Genomic DNA, 17,600 nt, shown 5'->3' on the forward strand with positions numbered 1-17,600 from the left:
CTCGATTCATGGGTGCATGCGCCACGTATTTCAAGGTTTTTTCACATTGTTTGTTTGGCAGGAAAGCCTTCTGGTCCCATCAAGAGAAGGTTGCTATAAAGAGGTTCTTTAATTAAATTAGAATTTTATTTGCAATACCTTTATGGAGAATCATTTTAAACAATTAAAATAATTTTTAAAATACACTAAAAGAAATGTTAAGTTTACATTAGCAAAGCTGGGCGGGTTGTAGGATGTGATCCATTCTGTTAGATTAGCTAAATCCCCACCAATGGCATTAACCCAAATCGAGTTTTTCTGGATCTATGCTGGGAATCAGCTGGAGTTTCTTGCTACTGCTTCATAAATTCAGCCACGTGTGCTAGGTCCTTTGGACACGAATATAGCTCAGCCAAGTTCAGTGGCTGGTTGGCCAAATACATTACAACAAATTCACAAGCCATAATTTTTAGAGAAAGCAGCATAACTTGAACTGGGCAGGAAGAAATCCTGAACTTCAGTAGTTGGATTTTCAAGATTTCTCTAAATAACACCAGTAAAAATAGCAGGCAAACATTTGAACCTTTCTTTTCCCATGAGTTATAGCTATAAAGTCGGTTGTTTTTACGATAATAGCATCGAAGGAGTCTAGCTTCTAAAACACGAGGTCACGTAATTCATGACATTGTCTGCTAGATTATTTCATATCATCAGGTTATTCTTAAAAAGCAGCAACAACAAACCTTGCTTTATTTATGCCACTTTCTCTTCTGTTGGTTAATAAATTTTAAGACAAATATCCAAGGCCCCTGCTGATGCTATCTTGCCCGTCGAAATGTTTATAAATACTTGTTTTAGCCGATTATGGTAATGTCTGCATTTTTGAGCCCGAGCTGGGGAATTGTGACTACATGTTAGTTTGCGTCAGTAGGAGGTTAATAGCCTCTCGGGGAGCGGGAGGGAGGTGGGGGAAAGCTGCTTCCTTTTCCAGACATCTGGACGCAGATAGAATCAACAACGCGTCGATGTAAATCAAAAGTTACTGCTCTCTGTAAGACGCTGCCATTCACCGATCTCAGATCGGGAGCAGACGCGACCTGTCCGTAAGGCAATAACTTCGTGTAAATACGGAACAGGATCTTCTCGCTCCCCTGCCTCCCGGGAGAGCTTTCACCGGGGACACGGCAATTACACTAATCCCATCCTCGGGGCCAAGTGGTGCCTTCCTCCCCGGGCCCTGCTGCGGGACGGCTGCGGCACTTGGGTGCTTGCTGGGGTGCAGAGCCCTCCCGACAGCTTTTAATTCCTGGTGGTCCCCAGGGACCATCCCTGGAGTTATGGGGTGGCCACGGACACCCACCTGACCTCCCAGCACCGATGCTACAGCAGCAGCGTGCTCCGGGAGCTCGGTGGCTTGCTCACCACAGTAACATCTCCACGGTGAGCACAGCTCCTACGGAGGCAAATCTTGCCTTAACGGTGCTTTGGAGCGGTAGGGGTTACTTGGGTTGTGCTTCGGCTGAAAGAGGGGTTCTCCCTCAGAGCTCCTAAAGAGGCTGGGCAGAATAGGAAAGCCTTCTGGATTAAAAAATGGATTAAAAAAATAAAACGGGGGGGAAAAAGGATAAGAATTACATTAGCAATTTTTGCAGTAGTTGAAGTTTATCACCAGCTTTACCCAGAGGTGTCACTGGGATCTGGATGATTAAATGTGTTTGTAAACAGCACGGGATGGAGGGTAAACAGGCAAAGAACAAAGAGCCAACAGTTTATTGAGAACAGCTAAATCCAAAGGTGACTGTGAAGATTTTACAGAGGTTTCACAGAAAGCTGAGTCACCAGGGATTAAAATAATAATAAAACTCAGTGTCGATAAGTACCACGTAATGCTGAGGGGAAAGTGTAACTCTTAACTTGCATCATTCAGGACAAGGATCTTGGAGTAATAGTTTTATGAAAATATCATCTGAGTGCTTAGCAGAAAGGAATTGAAAGCATCATTACGTTATATTGCTCTCGGATCTTGAATACAGCTGAAACCCCTCTCAAAAAGGACATAGTAGAGTTAGCGAAGACACAGAAAAGTGCAACAGTGATGATCAGAGACAGGGAACAGCTTCCACACAAAAAGAGCCTAAGTAGGTTTTGATTTTGCAGCTTGGAAAAGAAATGCCCGAGGGAGCTGTGCCAGAGCTCTATAAAACTGTGAATGGTGAGCAGAACCTGAATGAGAAATGGTTATTCATTAGTTTTCACAATACAAAAAATGAGGGGCACCCAGCTGAATTGTCAGGCAAAAGGCTTAAAAGGAACAAAAGCCAGCATCTTTTCATATGCACCTAATTAAATTGGTGAACTTCTTGACAAAAATATAAACGGATTCAAAAAGGGTTTAGCTTAGAGCCAAAGCCACCCCTGTTCAATGCAGTAATCGAGGGGCAACCTCCAGTTAAAGCTCTCACACCTCTCATTTCTGGTGCCTGACAGAAGACACCAGGCAGAAAGTCTGCTCCTTGGATGCCCGCCTGTGCGTCCCTGGGGCCATGGCAGCGGATGTTGGCCTAAATTTGAAGCCTGTGAGACCATGCTGTGGGGCAGGGATGGCAGGGCTTTTGTGGGCTGCAGCAAGCCTGTGCTGCCCAGGTGCACATCACCCCCATGGCAAATCCTGTGCCGGGTGCTGTGCAGCACTGAGGGCATCCCAAACACGCTGGGGAGAGGAGCAGAGGATGGGGAGCGGGAAACCAGCAGTGAGGTTACAGGGAGAGCATCCTGAGGGCCCTGAGCACCGGCCGCGTGGAGCCAAGTGCCAGCAGCTGTCCCTCCTCCCAGACCTTTGGTGCTGTGCAGTTCACTCCATTAACTATGTCTGCATCGTTGATGCCTTCCGAACCTCTGTGCAACATTTCCATCACTGGTATTTTAGCTTTTAGCATTTTCCATCACTGGTATTTTAGCTTTTAGCCTCGGTTGCACCAGGAGAAAGTTTTCTGTGGAGGAGCATCGGTTCCTGCACGGAGCTGGTGACCTTCACGGTGGAGCACAGTCTGGGCTGGGAAGGCTGACGTGGAGCAAACTCACCTCTCGTCTTCACCCCACCTTCACCGGGGCTGGCTTCTGTGAAGTAGCGACCTCTCTAAAAAAAAAGAATTTATTGCTCTCGTTATTCTTACGAAAACGCCCCGGCATTGTGAGCCGTACCCCCAGCAGCCAGTAACTGCTGTAATTACACCGACAGCAGTGGGGTGACGCTGATTTTTATCTGCAAAGACGTCGGGCCAAGCACTTCCCTTTGTTGCCTTTCTTGAAAAATGTAAGTCATACCAGGTAACTACATGGATCAGTCTTAAAAAAACACAATAGTCATTCCTACGGTGAGAAATATATTTTTGGAAATCGTGTAATACTTTAAAATCATTGGAAGTGCTTGTGTTTCCTCTGAATGAGGGCTTTAAGATTAGATCCTGATTTCGTACCTATTTTGGGACCGATGTAATCCTGGAGGCAGTATGGAGTTAGTGCTGACCTACACCAGTGGACATTAGAGAAGAATCAGTATCGATTTCTCCTCTGCAAAATCCTGAAAACAATAAAAAAAAAGCATGACTAAGCCATTTTAAATGTAAAGGGGAAAATAGTTTCTTTAATATATTACTGTAGGGAGCCGTGTACATGAGGAATGGTGATCCAAAAATGATTTAAAATCACTAGATAATGAAACTGACTTGAATATTAAATATACATAAATAAAACATTTATTATACTTCTCAGTGCCCTTATTATTCTTCACCGTAAATATGTGCTATCATAACCCACGCACTGTCTTGTCACTGCTAATCAGCCCGAAGGCCAAAGGTCATTTTTCATTCAAACCATTTATTTTCCACAATTGCAAAATTGACAAACGATTTCTTGCAGGGAACAATTAGAAGGAATTAAAGGCAGGGGAAAGACTATTATAAAAGCTTTAAGAATCAATTCTTCCTACGGAAAAATATGAAGTCGTATAAATATATGGTAATGTTGAGTTGTATGGGTTGATAATGACATCTCTCCGCCGAGATAGAATTACCTCCTCTCCCAGCAGCATCATCATTACATATCTCACGCCTGTGATCAGTACATGTCAAAATCCTTCATATTGACAAATGTGCTGTCCACTTGCATCTGTGGAGAATGTTTTAGCAGCTGAGTGATTATGAATCAAACCCCAGAGCTTACAGCCCCTACTGCCTCGCAATGCTTTCCCATTTGTTGCCTGACAAGTAAATGTATCTTGACTTCCCTCTGAGATTTTTTTTTTTTCTTTCACCGTGTTTGATGAAAGACATTTGGCAAATTGGCAGTGGTACCCTGTACATTGCAATTTGTACTCGGCATTAGGAGTCTGAGCATGAAATGAGAGGGCAGGCTACAGGCTAAAGGGAAAAAAAAAACACAAAAAACCCAACAAAGCCAGAGCTAAGCAGCACGTGAGCAGTCATTCCAGGAGACAAACATGCAATTCTTTCCATTAAAATAAAATTAAAAAAAATAAGAATCAGAGCAGTCTCTTATGGATGAATGGGCTGCAAAGGTGTTCCCCCAGCCGGCACTTGGTTAATGCGGGTTTATGACAGCAATCTGTGTGCTCGGGCAGGGGGAGTCTTCTCCTCGCTGTGCCAGCACCCCGACAGCCCAGCCACTTCCCGGGGCGAGGAGGAAGGAGTTCTGCTCCAGCTCTGCCCTTGTCTGGGGCCATCGTTAGTGATGATGGGACGTGGGTTAGTTGGATGGTTATTGAGTGCTTGGGAAGTACTGTGGCACCCAGCACTGCCGTGGCTAAGGAGCATTCGACATCTTGTCTTCAATGACATTTCCTCCTTCGTTCAAGCAAGGCATTTCGCAGGGCTCATGCTGTGGTGGTCTTTAGGTGCAGATCTTGGGTTTCTGTGTAGTTTTTATTTTATTTTTTTCCACATGTTTATAGTGACAGGAGGAGGCAGGTGGCTATTCTTACCTGTCAGGAGGCTCAGCAGCAATCTTGAGCTCTCCAAGTGACAATGTTGGTGGTTTTGGAGCAGTTTTTTTTGCGGTCAGTTCCACTTTAAAGGCAGCCAATCTCCAGGAATGATTTAATGCACAGGCCCTGAAAATTAAAGCCCTTTAAGACAGCTACACCAAGAGGTGGCATCCCAAAGCGAGTAGGGCTTACAAACAACTGAGAGTAGAGCAGAAATATAAAGAGGTTGTAGGAAAACCAGACAGGCATCTAACTGGTAATGTGAACAAACACATAGCACCAAGCCCACCAAAGCTTCGTTTCTCACAGATTTATCTCATGGCATTTGACTCTGATGTGTAAGAAGAGTTTACTGAATGCTTGGATGTGGCTGGGACACTGATAGAGCCTCTCTGGTGTGTTGCAGCCTTTGGCTGAGCTAGAGTGTTTATAAGGTGTCCTCTGTGGTATTTGTCCCCTGCAAGTCCTTTATTTAAAAAAATAACTAAATCAGGAATTCAGTTATTGTTGGGATCTCTTTTATTTTCTGTTGATTTGGTCAAAAACAGATGATAATTTCAATAGGTGGTTTGCACAGACTCATAGACACCCACCCAAAGAACACGACTGCACAAGCTGTATTTATGTAGAAGCTGAGAAGTAAGAAGAAAATAAGAAGAAATAAGAAACAATGAATACTGGATTATTTAGATCTTGTATGGAAGCAGCTTTCCATTCTAGCGATTAGGACAGGAGTTCTGCTGTGCGCTGGCCTTGCTGAGGAATGCACCCAGTCCAGCAGTTACAGGAGTTACTCCAAGAGGGACAAGGTCTTGGCCACCACGGTGCCTAATTTGCCCGGTAATTTTTGTGACTGCAGCTCTGCATTTGCTTTTTTTGTTTGCTTTTTTCTTGGGAGCGTGTGTGCTTTGTAGGTTTTTCAAAGCAGGCAGAAAGCCAGAGCGGTATTCACCGTGATGGGTGTTGTGCCATCTTCTGTTGCAGATGTCAGCCATCGAGAACATGGCCGAGAAGCTGGAGAGCTTTAGCGCCTTGAAGCCAGAGGCCAACGAGCTGATCCAGTCGGTGCCGTCCATGTTCAACTTCCGAGCCCCCCCCAGCGCCCTGCCCGAGACCCTCCTGCGCAAGGGCAAGGAGCGCTACACCTGCAGGTAGCCCCGCGGCAGCTCGATGAGTGGGGTGGAAGCTTTTAGATAAACAGCTCCTTTTCCAAATGTTCTCCTCCCTTTCATATTCACAAGTGTGCATTCATTACTGGGTTTTTTGATTGTAAACTACAGACACGTTTTTCTCATGTTTTCCTCCCTTTAATAATCCAAAGGTATTGATGATAAAGTGTATGATTTATTAGGACATAAGTATACAGACCTAAAAAAAATCAATTGATTGTGGGTGTACATACAGCCCAAATGAATGGGAGCTTTGCCAAAGGGAGCAGAACTAGCTGCACGGCTATTTTGAAGGCTTGCACGTCATGTTGTGAAAAAAACAAATGGGATGTTACAAGTAAAGGGATGCAACCTTCAAAGTTGTCGTGCGAAGCAACCGCCAGCCTCATTCTCTTGAGAGCTGTGCATGCTCTGTCCTCACGCAAAAATGGCTGAATGTGATTAATAGAACTGGACCAATTATAACCTGAATATTAATGTGCTACTCAAATGAGTGGGGAGGGCTCACGAGGTATATATATTGTGTACATGTATCATATATATGTGTGTATATATATATATTGCCATTATTGCTCCTGTGACATGTTGCAGAGTTTGGAGAATGGTTTTTAAATTGCATTGTTTGGGTCTCTATATCATCTCCAGAATGCGCAGGCGTTTGACGCTGGCATATCAGTTTATCTGATCTTTTTGAAAACATGTCACCTTCTTTCAAGACATGTTGTTATAGAAACATACCTTGATGGATTAGGTCTTTGAGTCTTGTCTGGTCTGATCCTGTTCAATGCATAGAATGATGTCACATTTGCTGACACTTAGAATTGGTTGAAAGGTTTGAAATTTGCTTACATCGAGGCTGAAATACAAGGCTTTAATAATAGATTCTCCTAATTCCAAATCTGCATGTGACAGATAAGCACTTAGTGAGCTTAGAAATTTCGGGTGATCTTTAAAACTAGTGTATTTTCATGTATCGTTTGTGTATGCACAAGAAAAGCCACTCGGTGCCAGCAATTCCAATTCCATTCTTCCATGTGTACGTGTGTGTCTCAATCACTTCTGTTTGCTGCATGCTTTTATCAAAGTGTCTTTACCCCAAAGCAATGCCAATAGTACCCTATATTAGTGAATCCATTTGGGCTATGCCTCTAGCAGCTGAAACTGGAACGAGGCCAGTGGAGGTTGCATTGCCTTATCGAGCCTTTTCTCATCGCAGATACTGTGGCAAGATTTTCCCAAGATCTGCAAACCTAACCCGTCACCTGAGGACGCACACTGGAGAGCAGCCCTACAGGTACAGCAGCCCCTTACGCGTGTCGGTGGTCGTGCGTGTGGTCAGGTGAATAAAGCAGAGGTCCACGTCTTCAACAGCCTTGCTTGTGAACGGCCCATGGACTTTAGCGATGGTTTTGCCACTGACCTCAGTGAATTTTGGGGTGAGACACCATTGCCATTGCGAAGTGCATGTCCCCATGGCTAAGCAGCTCACGCTGCAGTTCCCACGTGGTTGCTGTCCTGTCAAGGTGGGTGCCTGAGCTACAACAGCTCCAGCATCACTCCCTCATTTGTGGTAATGTGTGTGCAAGTCTGAGCCTTTCGAGAGATTCTTAAAATTGCCTAGATAATCCCCACTGATACCAGTGGGTACGTTTTGCTGCAATAGCTTTGGAAATCTGTTCTCAACCCATTGTTGCTTTTTGGTTTCTTACCTGAAAACAGGCAAATCTTGGTTTCTAAACGGGAAATCTTGTGGTCTCACAGGTCACTGTCAGTAGAGGATGGGTGGATTTTTTTTGTCTTGCTGTTAGAAATGTGGTGCCCTTACTGGCAGAACTCTTTTCCCACTTAAACTCACCATAAAATTTCTATTCTTCACGGGAACATAGAGCTGTGTCTCAGTGTCCTGCTCCAGTGACATTGGCAAACATGAACATTTGCCTTTGTTTTGAACAAGGCTTTTTGTGCTCCTCCAGACAAGGGCGGCTGTACATGATGCTGCGATTCAGTGTTCGAGCTGCAGAGATGGGGGAATGTTTTGGTCATAGCTTGTGAAATTCTTTTGCCTTAAGCAGCCACCCAGGCGCCATTCGCAAGTCCTGCCTTTGCCTTGTGGGATAGCTGGCATTTCTGAATGAGCAGGGATGAAGTGATTTTCAGTAAGGCTCATGGTCACATTTTCCCTTACAAAAATCTCTTTTTTTTTTTTAAAATATAAGAGCTCTGTGGAGTTATTTGCAGCCTGAAGTTGGGTGTTTTGTCAATCATCTGATTTCTGAAAGGTCCCAGTTGCAGAGACATTACTGTATTTATTTGTTTCCTGCCTAATCTGGATCCTTTTTGAGGTCTGATTAACCAAAACCCACGTGAGCGTACTCTCTTGTTGATAAGGATATGTATGTGATATTTTATCCAGGACAGTTACACACAGAAATGTGTATGGAAGCTTTACCTTATTGAAAATGAAAGATTAATTTAAATCAACTGGAAAGAAGCCAGCACATGTTCCAGTAAAACAAACGCACAAATTTCTGCATTTTATGACCTGTAAAGAGCAGACTAAGCTCATTGTTTGGGAGGAAACAATATGTTTTTTTGCCTCTAGTCTCTTTGGGAAATGAGATTCACATCTAATTTTATTGAAGAAAGGTCTTGATGCATGTAATACTTGTCTGCTACATAAAAGCCAGGAACAATTAGCAGCATAATGGGCGATTTCAGCACTAAAAAAATTGACATCATTGACAAGCGTAAAAGACACGCAGAGACGCACAGGAGAAGTGAAAGATTGAAAAACTAAAGTGGTGAAGCCTGTTGGCTGGTTGCCAGCAAGAGAATTTGGAACAGTTATAGTATGACTTAGTAATGGCTTAAAGAGCAATACAGCAAAGGCTTTAGGGACTCCAAATCACTGCAGAGTATGAAAATTGATGCCTCTGGTACCAGAGTGATAGACTAAACTACTCACATTGGCACGGTATTAAAGGTTGGGATTGTTTATTGCTGGTTTTTGCAAGATAACCAAATTTCCTCTGGGATTAGCAATCGAGTAAGCTAATTCCTCAAGAAGAGATTTAATCACAGAGTATAATTTAGAATAGGAAAAGAAATGGCCCTTTTTACCTTATTTGAGCATTAGAAGAGATCTGTTTCATGTTTTTTCCAAAAGTGTTTAATTGTATTGTATTGGCAGCACATGAAACAATGGAGTTACTGCTCTACTGTTTTCAAACTTCCCAACTTTGTGTGCAACAGTTTTAAAAACATGGGAATCAATTACCCAAGCTAATTTGATGCCATTAACTCTGAAATATTATGCTCATTCCTAAGTGTAGTATTTAAGAGATAAAGACTAATGTGAATTAAAGCTAAAAGCCAACTGCAGAAGTGACGTCTCCATTCCAAGAGCACGACTCTCCAGTTACTCCGCCAAAACACTTCTTCAGTTCAGGGAAGGTCTTGCCACAATAGGGACCAAGGAACTGAGTTTGGGTACTGAGGCTGATCTTGGAAGGTACTTCATGTCTCCTAGGGCAAAGCTTACATTTTAAGCTACTAACAAATGGCTTTCTACCCACCTGTTTTGTTTTGTTTTTTTAGATGCAAATACTGTGACAGGTCTTTTAGCATATCTTCCAACCTGCAGAGACATGTCCGTAACATCCACAATAAAGAGAAGCCATTCAAGTGTCACTTATGTGACAGGTGTTTTGGTCAGCAAACCAATCTTGACAGACATCTGAAAAAGCATGAGAACGGCAACATGTCTGGTATGTATGCCTTTTCCCTTCCTATTGCACACTGCATACAGCCCATGCTCACATACCGGGGCTTCACGTTCCCTTTCAATACTGACTTTGAGCACCGAGTGTCAATCGGCACAAGTTATTCAGCACCGAAGATTTTTGGAAAATGTTTAAGCGCCTAAGCTCTGCAGACATTTAAAGTGCTTTGAAAATCCCAGCGTAAACTCTACCCTTGTATAACTTAATACCACTGGATGATGTCTTTTCTTTTGTTTTTTAATTAAGCCAACTAGAGCATTTTGAGAACAGACTGGGAAAATTGGTTTAATCCCAATCACTTGGCTGTCAATAGATGTCCTAGCTTTAGAGTCTCAAGGGGTACCCTAAAAGATTTTGTTGCCACTCTGTAAAATATTCCCACTGTCAGGAGCTGAAAAGCCCTAGCTGTAGTGGAGGTAATGGTGCCTCAAAAACCTGAGAGCAAAGTGGTCACCTCACAACAGCAACAAAGGCAGGGGGAGGTACTGAGTATCATTGGTCCGGTTTAGGTATTTGCAGGGTTTAATAGAAACTCTTCAGTTTTTCCAGTCTACTCTTTGCTCCAGTGGTAATACCAAGCACGTGTGCTGAACGCAGAGCTGTCTTCTCCCAGGTGCACAAAGATGTCTGTCACTGGTCTCCCAGTGCTAATGAACCTGGGTGATCATGTCAATGGCTGGTTCATATTTTATGGAAATCTACATAATCGGTAGCTAAAATTAAGTTCCATTTGCTCAGTTCAGCTGTTGGTCTGGCACAGTTATTGACTGACTATTGAAGTTGCAAAGTAACGGGGAGGAGGTGTTGAAATAGTAATTTTGGCTGGAAACCACCTTAGCCTGTGGATACTAACTCTTCCCTTCTACTTTCCAGTTTTACAGCTAAAAGCTGATAGGGCACGATGAACAGCTCTCACTTGATCTTACCCATTTTAAACTAAAAATCAACCCATTTTAAAATAAAAATCAATTTTGATCTGATTTAGAAGGTTAAATATAGAAAATGTAATTGAGCAACAACAAAAGTCCTGTATTTCTCCTATTAAGGTACTGCAACGTCTTCACCTCATTCAGAACTGGAAAGCACAGGGGCAATCCTAGATGACAAAGAAGATTCTTACTTTACAGAAATTAGGAATTTTATTGGAAACAGCAACCACAACAATCAATCCCCCCGAAACTCAGAGGAGAGGTAAGTTTCAACTGGTCTGCCTTCAAAAGGTGCCACTGCTCTTTTTCCAGTTTTGTTTGCTTATTGAACCTGATTTTTCACTTTTAATGATGTGTAGAGCCAGAGTTATTTTAGCAATCTGGTTGCTTCAGGTTTCACCTAAGTGTCTTATGAAGAGAAACATGCTGATTCCCTCCCTGCTGTGCATGAACGTATTCCCGGTGGCAGATGCTGGCCAGAAGTGTACATATACTTAGACATTTCTCCTTGGATCAGTACCTCTCTTTTTTCAAGTTGCTGTGCACCATTTGTCATTGCTCATTTAAGTCTGTTAAAAAATTCCTTCGTTTTACATTCATGGCAGAGCAGGTGAACATCCAATGGCTAAATGTGGAAGGATCAGATTGCTTAAATATACTTTAAATGTATAGCTTGTAAAGTAGACTAAGCTATATTCTTAAATGAAATGGAAGATTATAACTTAGAAGTCCTGTCTTGCAAGGAACTCAGTGCCAAGAAGGATGCTTACTAGCAAAAAGTCAGTGAAGCTGTAGGTAGGTGGTGTTAGTGCACAGTGCTCTGGTATGTGACAGATTTTTTCCTATTAAGATTTATTAATTATATGTGTTTTAAGCTAGCAGAATATAGACCATTTCTAAAGATTCTCAGCTAATAAAAATATAGCTAAGCAAAAAAAAAAAAAAAAGGCTGTAACAGGGATACGCATATCAACTATACATTTCTTTGAGACTGGTTTTGCATTATGCATTACTTGCACTTTTGATTTGGCATTACATTATCGACGTCAAAAATTTCTTACTGTTGGTGACAAACTTCACTGTCTCCTCAATTTCCAGATGTCTTTGTGAGGGAATAAAAATGGTGGACATAACACAATTTCCCCGAAAGTATTGGATTAAGTGATTACATGCATATTCAAATTCCATTCCATCTTGATTGGCAATGAGTGCTTGGGATTTTTTTTTTTTGCACATCTGGTCTCAACATGTCCTCCAACAGGAAGTCAGCAAAGTGAAAAGGTTGCTGGGTTATGCAGTGTTTCCTTTCTAAATTTGGCACTTCAGACTGCTTTTGATGGATATTTTATCCCTGGCAAATTGCTGCATTTGAAAGCATAATTAGAGAATCTGTTTTCTTAATCACATGGCTTTTGTTACTTTGGTTGTAGTCCATCTCCCTTTCATTTCTAGCAGCCTCAATTGAGCATAGCAAGCAAGTTGGCAGCCCAGACTGTGCTCAGCAATTTCTTATATCTGTGTATTTAAATAAAAGATGATAAAGAGATACTGCACTGATTAACTTAGAGAGGGGGTGGTTGCTTCAGCTCTCCCGACTCTGCACACCCTCAGATTTTTTGATACTGTGATATAAACAGACCATTCCCTAGCTTTCTTTAATGCAGTAAGCACTAAAGTTGTGACAATTGGCTGGAATTTGCTCAGAAAATACATGAAACTGTTGTGTTTAGGAAAACGACGCTATCGTCGTATAACAAACTAGATTTCACTTGTGTATGCTCCATAAGAAAGTACATCTGTTATAACAGCAAGTCTAACATTAAATATGAAATTCGCTGATAGGACTCATCCTTATCTAGCGAAAACTTTTGGTATATTCCATATTGTCCCGCACAGTTTGAAGCACACGCGGTCTAAAGCAAACTGCAGGCGGACAATAAGGTTTCCATTTTTATAACTGTATTCCTGGAAGAGTAGGGACCTTTTGCACAATTAGAACAATAGATGAATCAAGGTCTCCATGCTACGTAAAACAGCGGGGCAGATAGGCTGGTAGCGTGCGCTCGCGTGGCTCCACTGAGTTCAGCCCTGGCATGCCCCGGGCACGTCTGGCCACGCGTTTCCCGGTGCAGTGGTTGTGCTGAGTATCGTTAGCTCTCATTTAATGCAGTGGACGCGATGCATCTCTAGTAGTCAAAATCCTGCAGGACTGAGGCCATTAGCAAATAAGCCTCTACTTCAGCATGGATATTATGCCCTTGATAAAATCCCATAGGAAGTAGTTAAGAGGAGTCATTGTCTGAAAGCAAGAGACAATGTAATAACACCATTTGGACCAAAAGGTTCTCCACATACTCATTTCGTAAGAATAAAGGTGTCTCATTTAAAATGCTTTATTCTTTTAATACTTCTTCAAATCAGTCAGTAGTCATAGTTCAGTGTGAAGGCAGTATTGCAGACAACTCTTCATGTCTTCAGCTGAAGTCGCTTAGGTTCCCATGTATGTAATCCATACGTTCACTTAAGTAGTATGGCTTCCAAATGGATGATGGTGTGCAAAATTAATTATGCATGTAATTTTGACTTTAAAAGTCCTGACGCAGTATTGGATGTCATTCTTGAAAATGCCAGATCTCATTTTCAGAGTTTCTCGGCCCCTACAGCTTCTGCTAAAAGTCAGAGTTGTTTTGCCTAGACTACAGACGTGGTTGGAAATATGAGATGAAATAATGCGTGAGAAAATTTGGAATGGATATCTGAACATCCCTCCTCTTGAACAGTAGTTCTAGGCTCCCAGGATAACAGGAAAATCCGATGCTGATTGCGCTGTAACGTCCCACTGGTTTTTGAGTGGGTCTTTCTACAATACTGCTTAAATGTCTGAAGCTCAAAAAGATAAATAATACATTTATTTTTTTTCAGGAAATTATGTTATTCTACTGGGACATTCTTTTCAGATCCATCTCCAACAATTTGCCGGTGTGGAGCTTTCACGAGTTGTTTTTGATTATTGCATGTTTTTATTTTGGTACTTTCAGAATGAATGGCAGCCACTTTAAGGATGAAAAAGCCATGGTAACCAGCCAGAACTCGGATTTGCTGGATGACGAAGAGGCAGAAGATGAAGTAATGATGGACGAAGAAGACGAAGAAAGCGAAATTGCAGGGAAAGCAGTCAAAGAGCCTGTTACAAGCGACATGCACGAGGGGACTCCAGAGGAGGATTACGAGGAAACGAGTACTTTGGACATGAACTGCAAAGCTTCCCCTGGCAGGTTGGTTCCTTCCTAGTATTGGTTCACTCAATACACAAAATAAAAACAATAAACCATACAAGAGTGCCAGCACCAAACTGTGTGCCGTGGGAACCCGTTCGAGGTAGCCAACTTCCCAGTTACGATAGCAACATGCATCCGTGTTTTGGTCAATACCAGCCCTGTTTTCAGTCTCTTCATACAAAATGGGGCCACTAAGAGGAAAAATAAGTTCACTCAGGGAACTATTGTCAGGTTTTGGGTGAGACAGGAAATGTTCTTGGGAGATACGTTATCTGCTCCTTAAACCTACCCTAATCTCCCATAATGGTCTTGTGAAAGGCTGTGGAGACACCAGAAGAGAGACAGTCTCTCCCACCTCTGCTCTTTAGAACAGAAAATATGATTCCTTTTGTTTCACAATCATGGTTCCACAGTGCAAGGTGGTTTATGAGCCTATAAAAAGGGGATATTCATGGGTGTAAATTTGAGAGCAAGAGGGAACGCAGTGAGGATCAGCCTTAAACCCCAAGTTGGTGGTGGGTAGCACTAGATGTGACTGAGGGTGGTTTGTCTGATGTGACCGTGCACTGCAGGACATGAGCCAGACACCAAGGGGGCTCGGGGGGCTCCTTCAACCCTGCTGCTTATTGGGCAGCTCTGCAGCATGTGTGATTTTTGGTGCAGGTAGTTCAAAAGCTTGGAGTGAATGTGAATGCCTAAGAAGGTTGGGCAACAGCCATTCTGAGCAGCCTGCAGTTAACAGATGTTAAAACTCCCTGTAACCTCTGTGGTGTTTTTGTAGGTATAAAGAGGAGGAGTATAATAAGACTGGACTTTCTGCTTTGGACCACATAAGGCACTTCACAGATAGCCTCAAAATGAGGAAAATGGAAGAAAATCAATATAGTGAAGCTGAATTGGCAGCTTTCAATACTTCCCAGCTGCCAGAGGACCTAAAACAACCATTGTACAGGAAATCCAAATCCCAGGTAAAAGTTTTAACTGAGTTAAAATGTTATTGTCACCAGATACCCAAAGGATTAAGCTGTTAGTGTGCGGCAGGCAATGTCGTTTCAGCTTGGTCAGGCAGGGCTGCGCTCCACCTCTGTAAACCTGAGCATGCCCCAATTTCCCCGTGCACTTCTACCACACAGAGAGACATCGCAGGGTGCTCTGGTCGCTAGTACCAGAGGATTTTTTTCCTTCCTTGCTGGTTTTGTTCCTGTCTGCCAGCTGCAGAAATGCTGTGATAAGAAATTGTCGCAGTGCTTTCAGACAGCCGGTGCACCCCCGTGGATGCTGTGCAGCCTTGCAAGGATGAGATTTGGTCTTCTGGCTGGTTTGGCTTTTTGGTGTTTCTTTTTTAAAGTCTGTTGGATGTTATCGCATCCAGGTCAATAGTGTGTTTTAGAAACAGTAATAATTGGACTGATGCCCAAGTGGCATTTCTTGAATTATTTTAAACATTAATTAAAAAGTGTCTTTTTAGCCCCTGTAAAGATTCCTGTTTTAAAAATTGCAGAATATGCCGATGGAGAAGGTCACAGCAAAGCCTCTTGTGCCAAGCATCTGAAGGCAAATGAGACTCTGGGACCTTGCCTATTATCAAAGTTTTTTCAGAGCTTCATGAAGCCAGAGGAAAGCACAAATAATTACTGCTATTAGTGAGTCAAAAGTGTCAGTGAAAAGGTTGACAGTGGTTTAACCTAACGCACTTGGATTTTTTTCATTAAGCTCAGAGGAACAGTTGCGGTCTAAAAGATGCCTGGGCCACATAGAAGTAGCATGGTTTTAACCTCAGATAACTTGAAGCATGACCTCTTTTTCTTCTTTCCCTGTCCAGGCGTATGCTATGATGCTCTCTCTCTCCGACAAGGACTCCCTTCATTCTGCATCCCACAATTCTCCCAATATGTGGCACAGTATGGCGAGAGCTGCTGCAGAATCCAGTGCCATCCAATCCATCAGTCACGTATGACATTGTGAAGTCTTACCAAGAATGGGACCAAGTCCAAACCAGTAGCATGGCTCTTTCATATATGACTGTTTAAAAGACTGCTGAGCAGAATGCCTTATAAATCTGCAGGGTCACTCATTTAAAGTCTGGTGACCTTAAACTGAATAATTTTAAAAAGAAAGAAACTATTTATTCTCAATATTTTGTTTTGCACAGCAAAGGCAGCTGCTGACTTCTGGAGGATCAATGCGACTTAAAAAAAAAAAAGGTTTCAGTGGATTATGTAAACCGGGGCCGGGAAAAAATGTCTTCCAGTTCACCCGGCTTTGAGGGGCAGGGGCAAAAGGGTTAAGACTGCATTGATACACACATGGGCACTCCTTTAAAGTAGTAACTGAATTCATTTTCTTTTTGTATAAGATAGTTTGACACAGGATTGGGAACAGTTGCTTTTATGTACAAATCTCTTCATTAAAGCTTTATGCATTTTAGCCCTTCAAAGAAAGAAAATAGTTCTATCAAATGCACACTATCCATCGTAAATGTAGAAAGAAGTAACAGGGAATATTTTGTTCTCTCCGTAATTCTTTTGCCTTCTCAACTGCATTGTTAAAAAAAAGGAAAATCGCAAAAAAAAAAAAAAAAGAAAAAAAAAGAACTATGAGAAACAATACATAAGAGGCTTGTGTATATTGTAAACTATGAATGTTCACTACTCCAAGAAGCTAAATCATCCAGATAATTCCGTGAAAGCACCACGTCCATCGACAGCACCACTAGTTCAAATCATTGTAATGAGATTTTAATTTTAGACAATCATGTCACTATTTTGTTGTATTGTTTCCTTTCCCCCTTCCCTCTAATTTCTTCTTTGTGTTGTGTGTACCATGTATTTATTTGTTGGCAAACAATTGTTTGTTGATTAAAATAGCACTGTTCCTGTAACAAACAGCACTGCTCCAGTCCCCCACTGCTTTACAATGTAGGCACCCATGTACTTAAAAAAAAGTGAGGTGAACTGATCTGTGTATATGGGAGTGCAAAACAGTGTTTGAAATTTTCTTACATTCCTCTTTTATTTTATTTTTTTCCTTTTAATGAACTAAATAACTAATAGATGCGACTTAGTTTTTTTGTAATACAGTAAATTGATTCAATTGTATAAACAGTTATAATTTCTTCATGAAAGCATGATTCTTCTGATTAAAAACTGTACCCAATATTTTATGCTGGTTGTCTGCGAGCTTGTGTGATGTTATGTTCATGTTAATCCTATTTGTAAGATGAAGTGTTCCAAATTTATGTTTAAAAAAATAAATAAATAACGGAAGGTATTCAGTTATTTTGGGGTTTTTTTTTGGCCTTTAGTGAGGGACCAGATTTATTTTTCCTTTTGTTTATAATCTCATTTTGAAATAATCGGCAAGTTGAGGTACTTTCTTTAAATGCTTTGTACAATGTAACTGTTACGCATTTCAGTACATTACTATGGGAGGATCAACTTAAAAAAAAAAATAAAGGACTA

At 41.9% G+C, this 17,600-nt stretch overlaps 1 protein-coding gene across 9 annotated transcripts in view; it reads left to right on the forward strand.

Moving 5' to 3' along the window:
- The window catches only part of MECOM (MDS1 and EVI1 complex locus), a 317,715-nt gene extending 300,977 nt beyond the window's left edge, over positions 1 to 16,738 (forward strand). For all 9 annotated transcript variants that reach the window (XM_040566986.1, XM_040566981.1, XM_040566985.1 and 6 more), the window contains 7 exons: positions 5,966 to 6,132; positions 7,367 to 7,444; positions 9,748 to 9,917; positions 10,979 to 11,123; positions 13,900 to 14,136; positions 14,921 to 15,107; positions 15,962 to 16,738. In XM_040566986.1, the coding sequence (XP_040422920.1) occupies positions 5,966 to 6,132; positions 7,367 to 7,444; positions 9,748 to 9,917; positions 10,979 to 11,123; positions 13,900 to 14,136; positions 14,921 to 15,107; positions 15,962 to 16,096 (1,119 nt within the window). In that variant the 3' untranslated portion in view covers positions 16,097 to 16,738. The remainder of the gene's footprint in view (positions 1 to 5,965; positions 6,133 to 7,366; positions 7,445 to 9,747; positions 9,918 to 10,978; positions 11,124 to 13,899; positions 14,137 to 14,920; positions 15,108 to 15,961) is intronic.
- The last annotated feature ends 862 nt before the right edge of the window (positions 16,739 to 17,600 follow it).

Source organism: Cygnus olor, chromosome 9 (assembly GCF_009769625.2).
Source record: "Cygnus olor isolate bCygOlo1 chromosome 9, bCygOlo1.pri.v2, whole genome shotgun sequence".
Lineage (NCBI taxonomy): Eukaryota > Metazoa > Chordata > Aves > Anseriformes > Anatidae > Cygnus > Cygnus olor.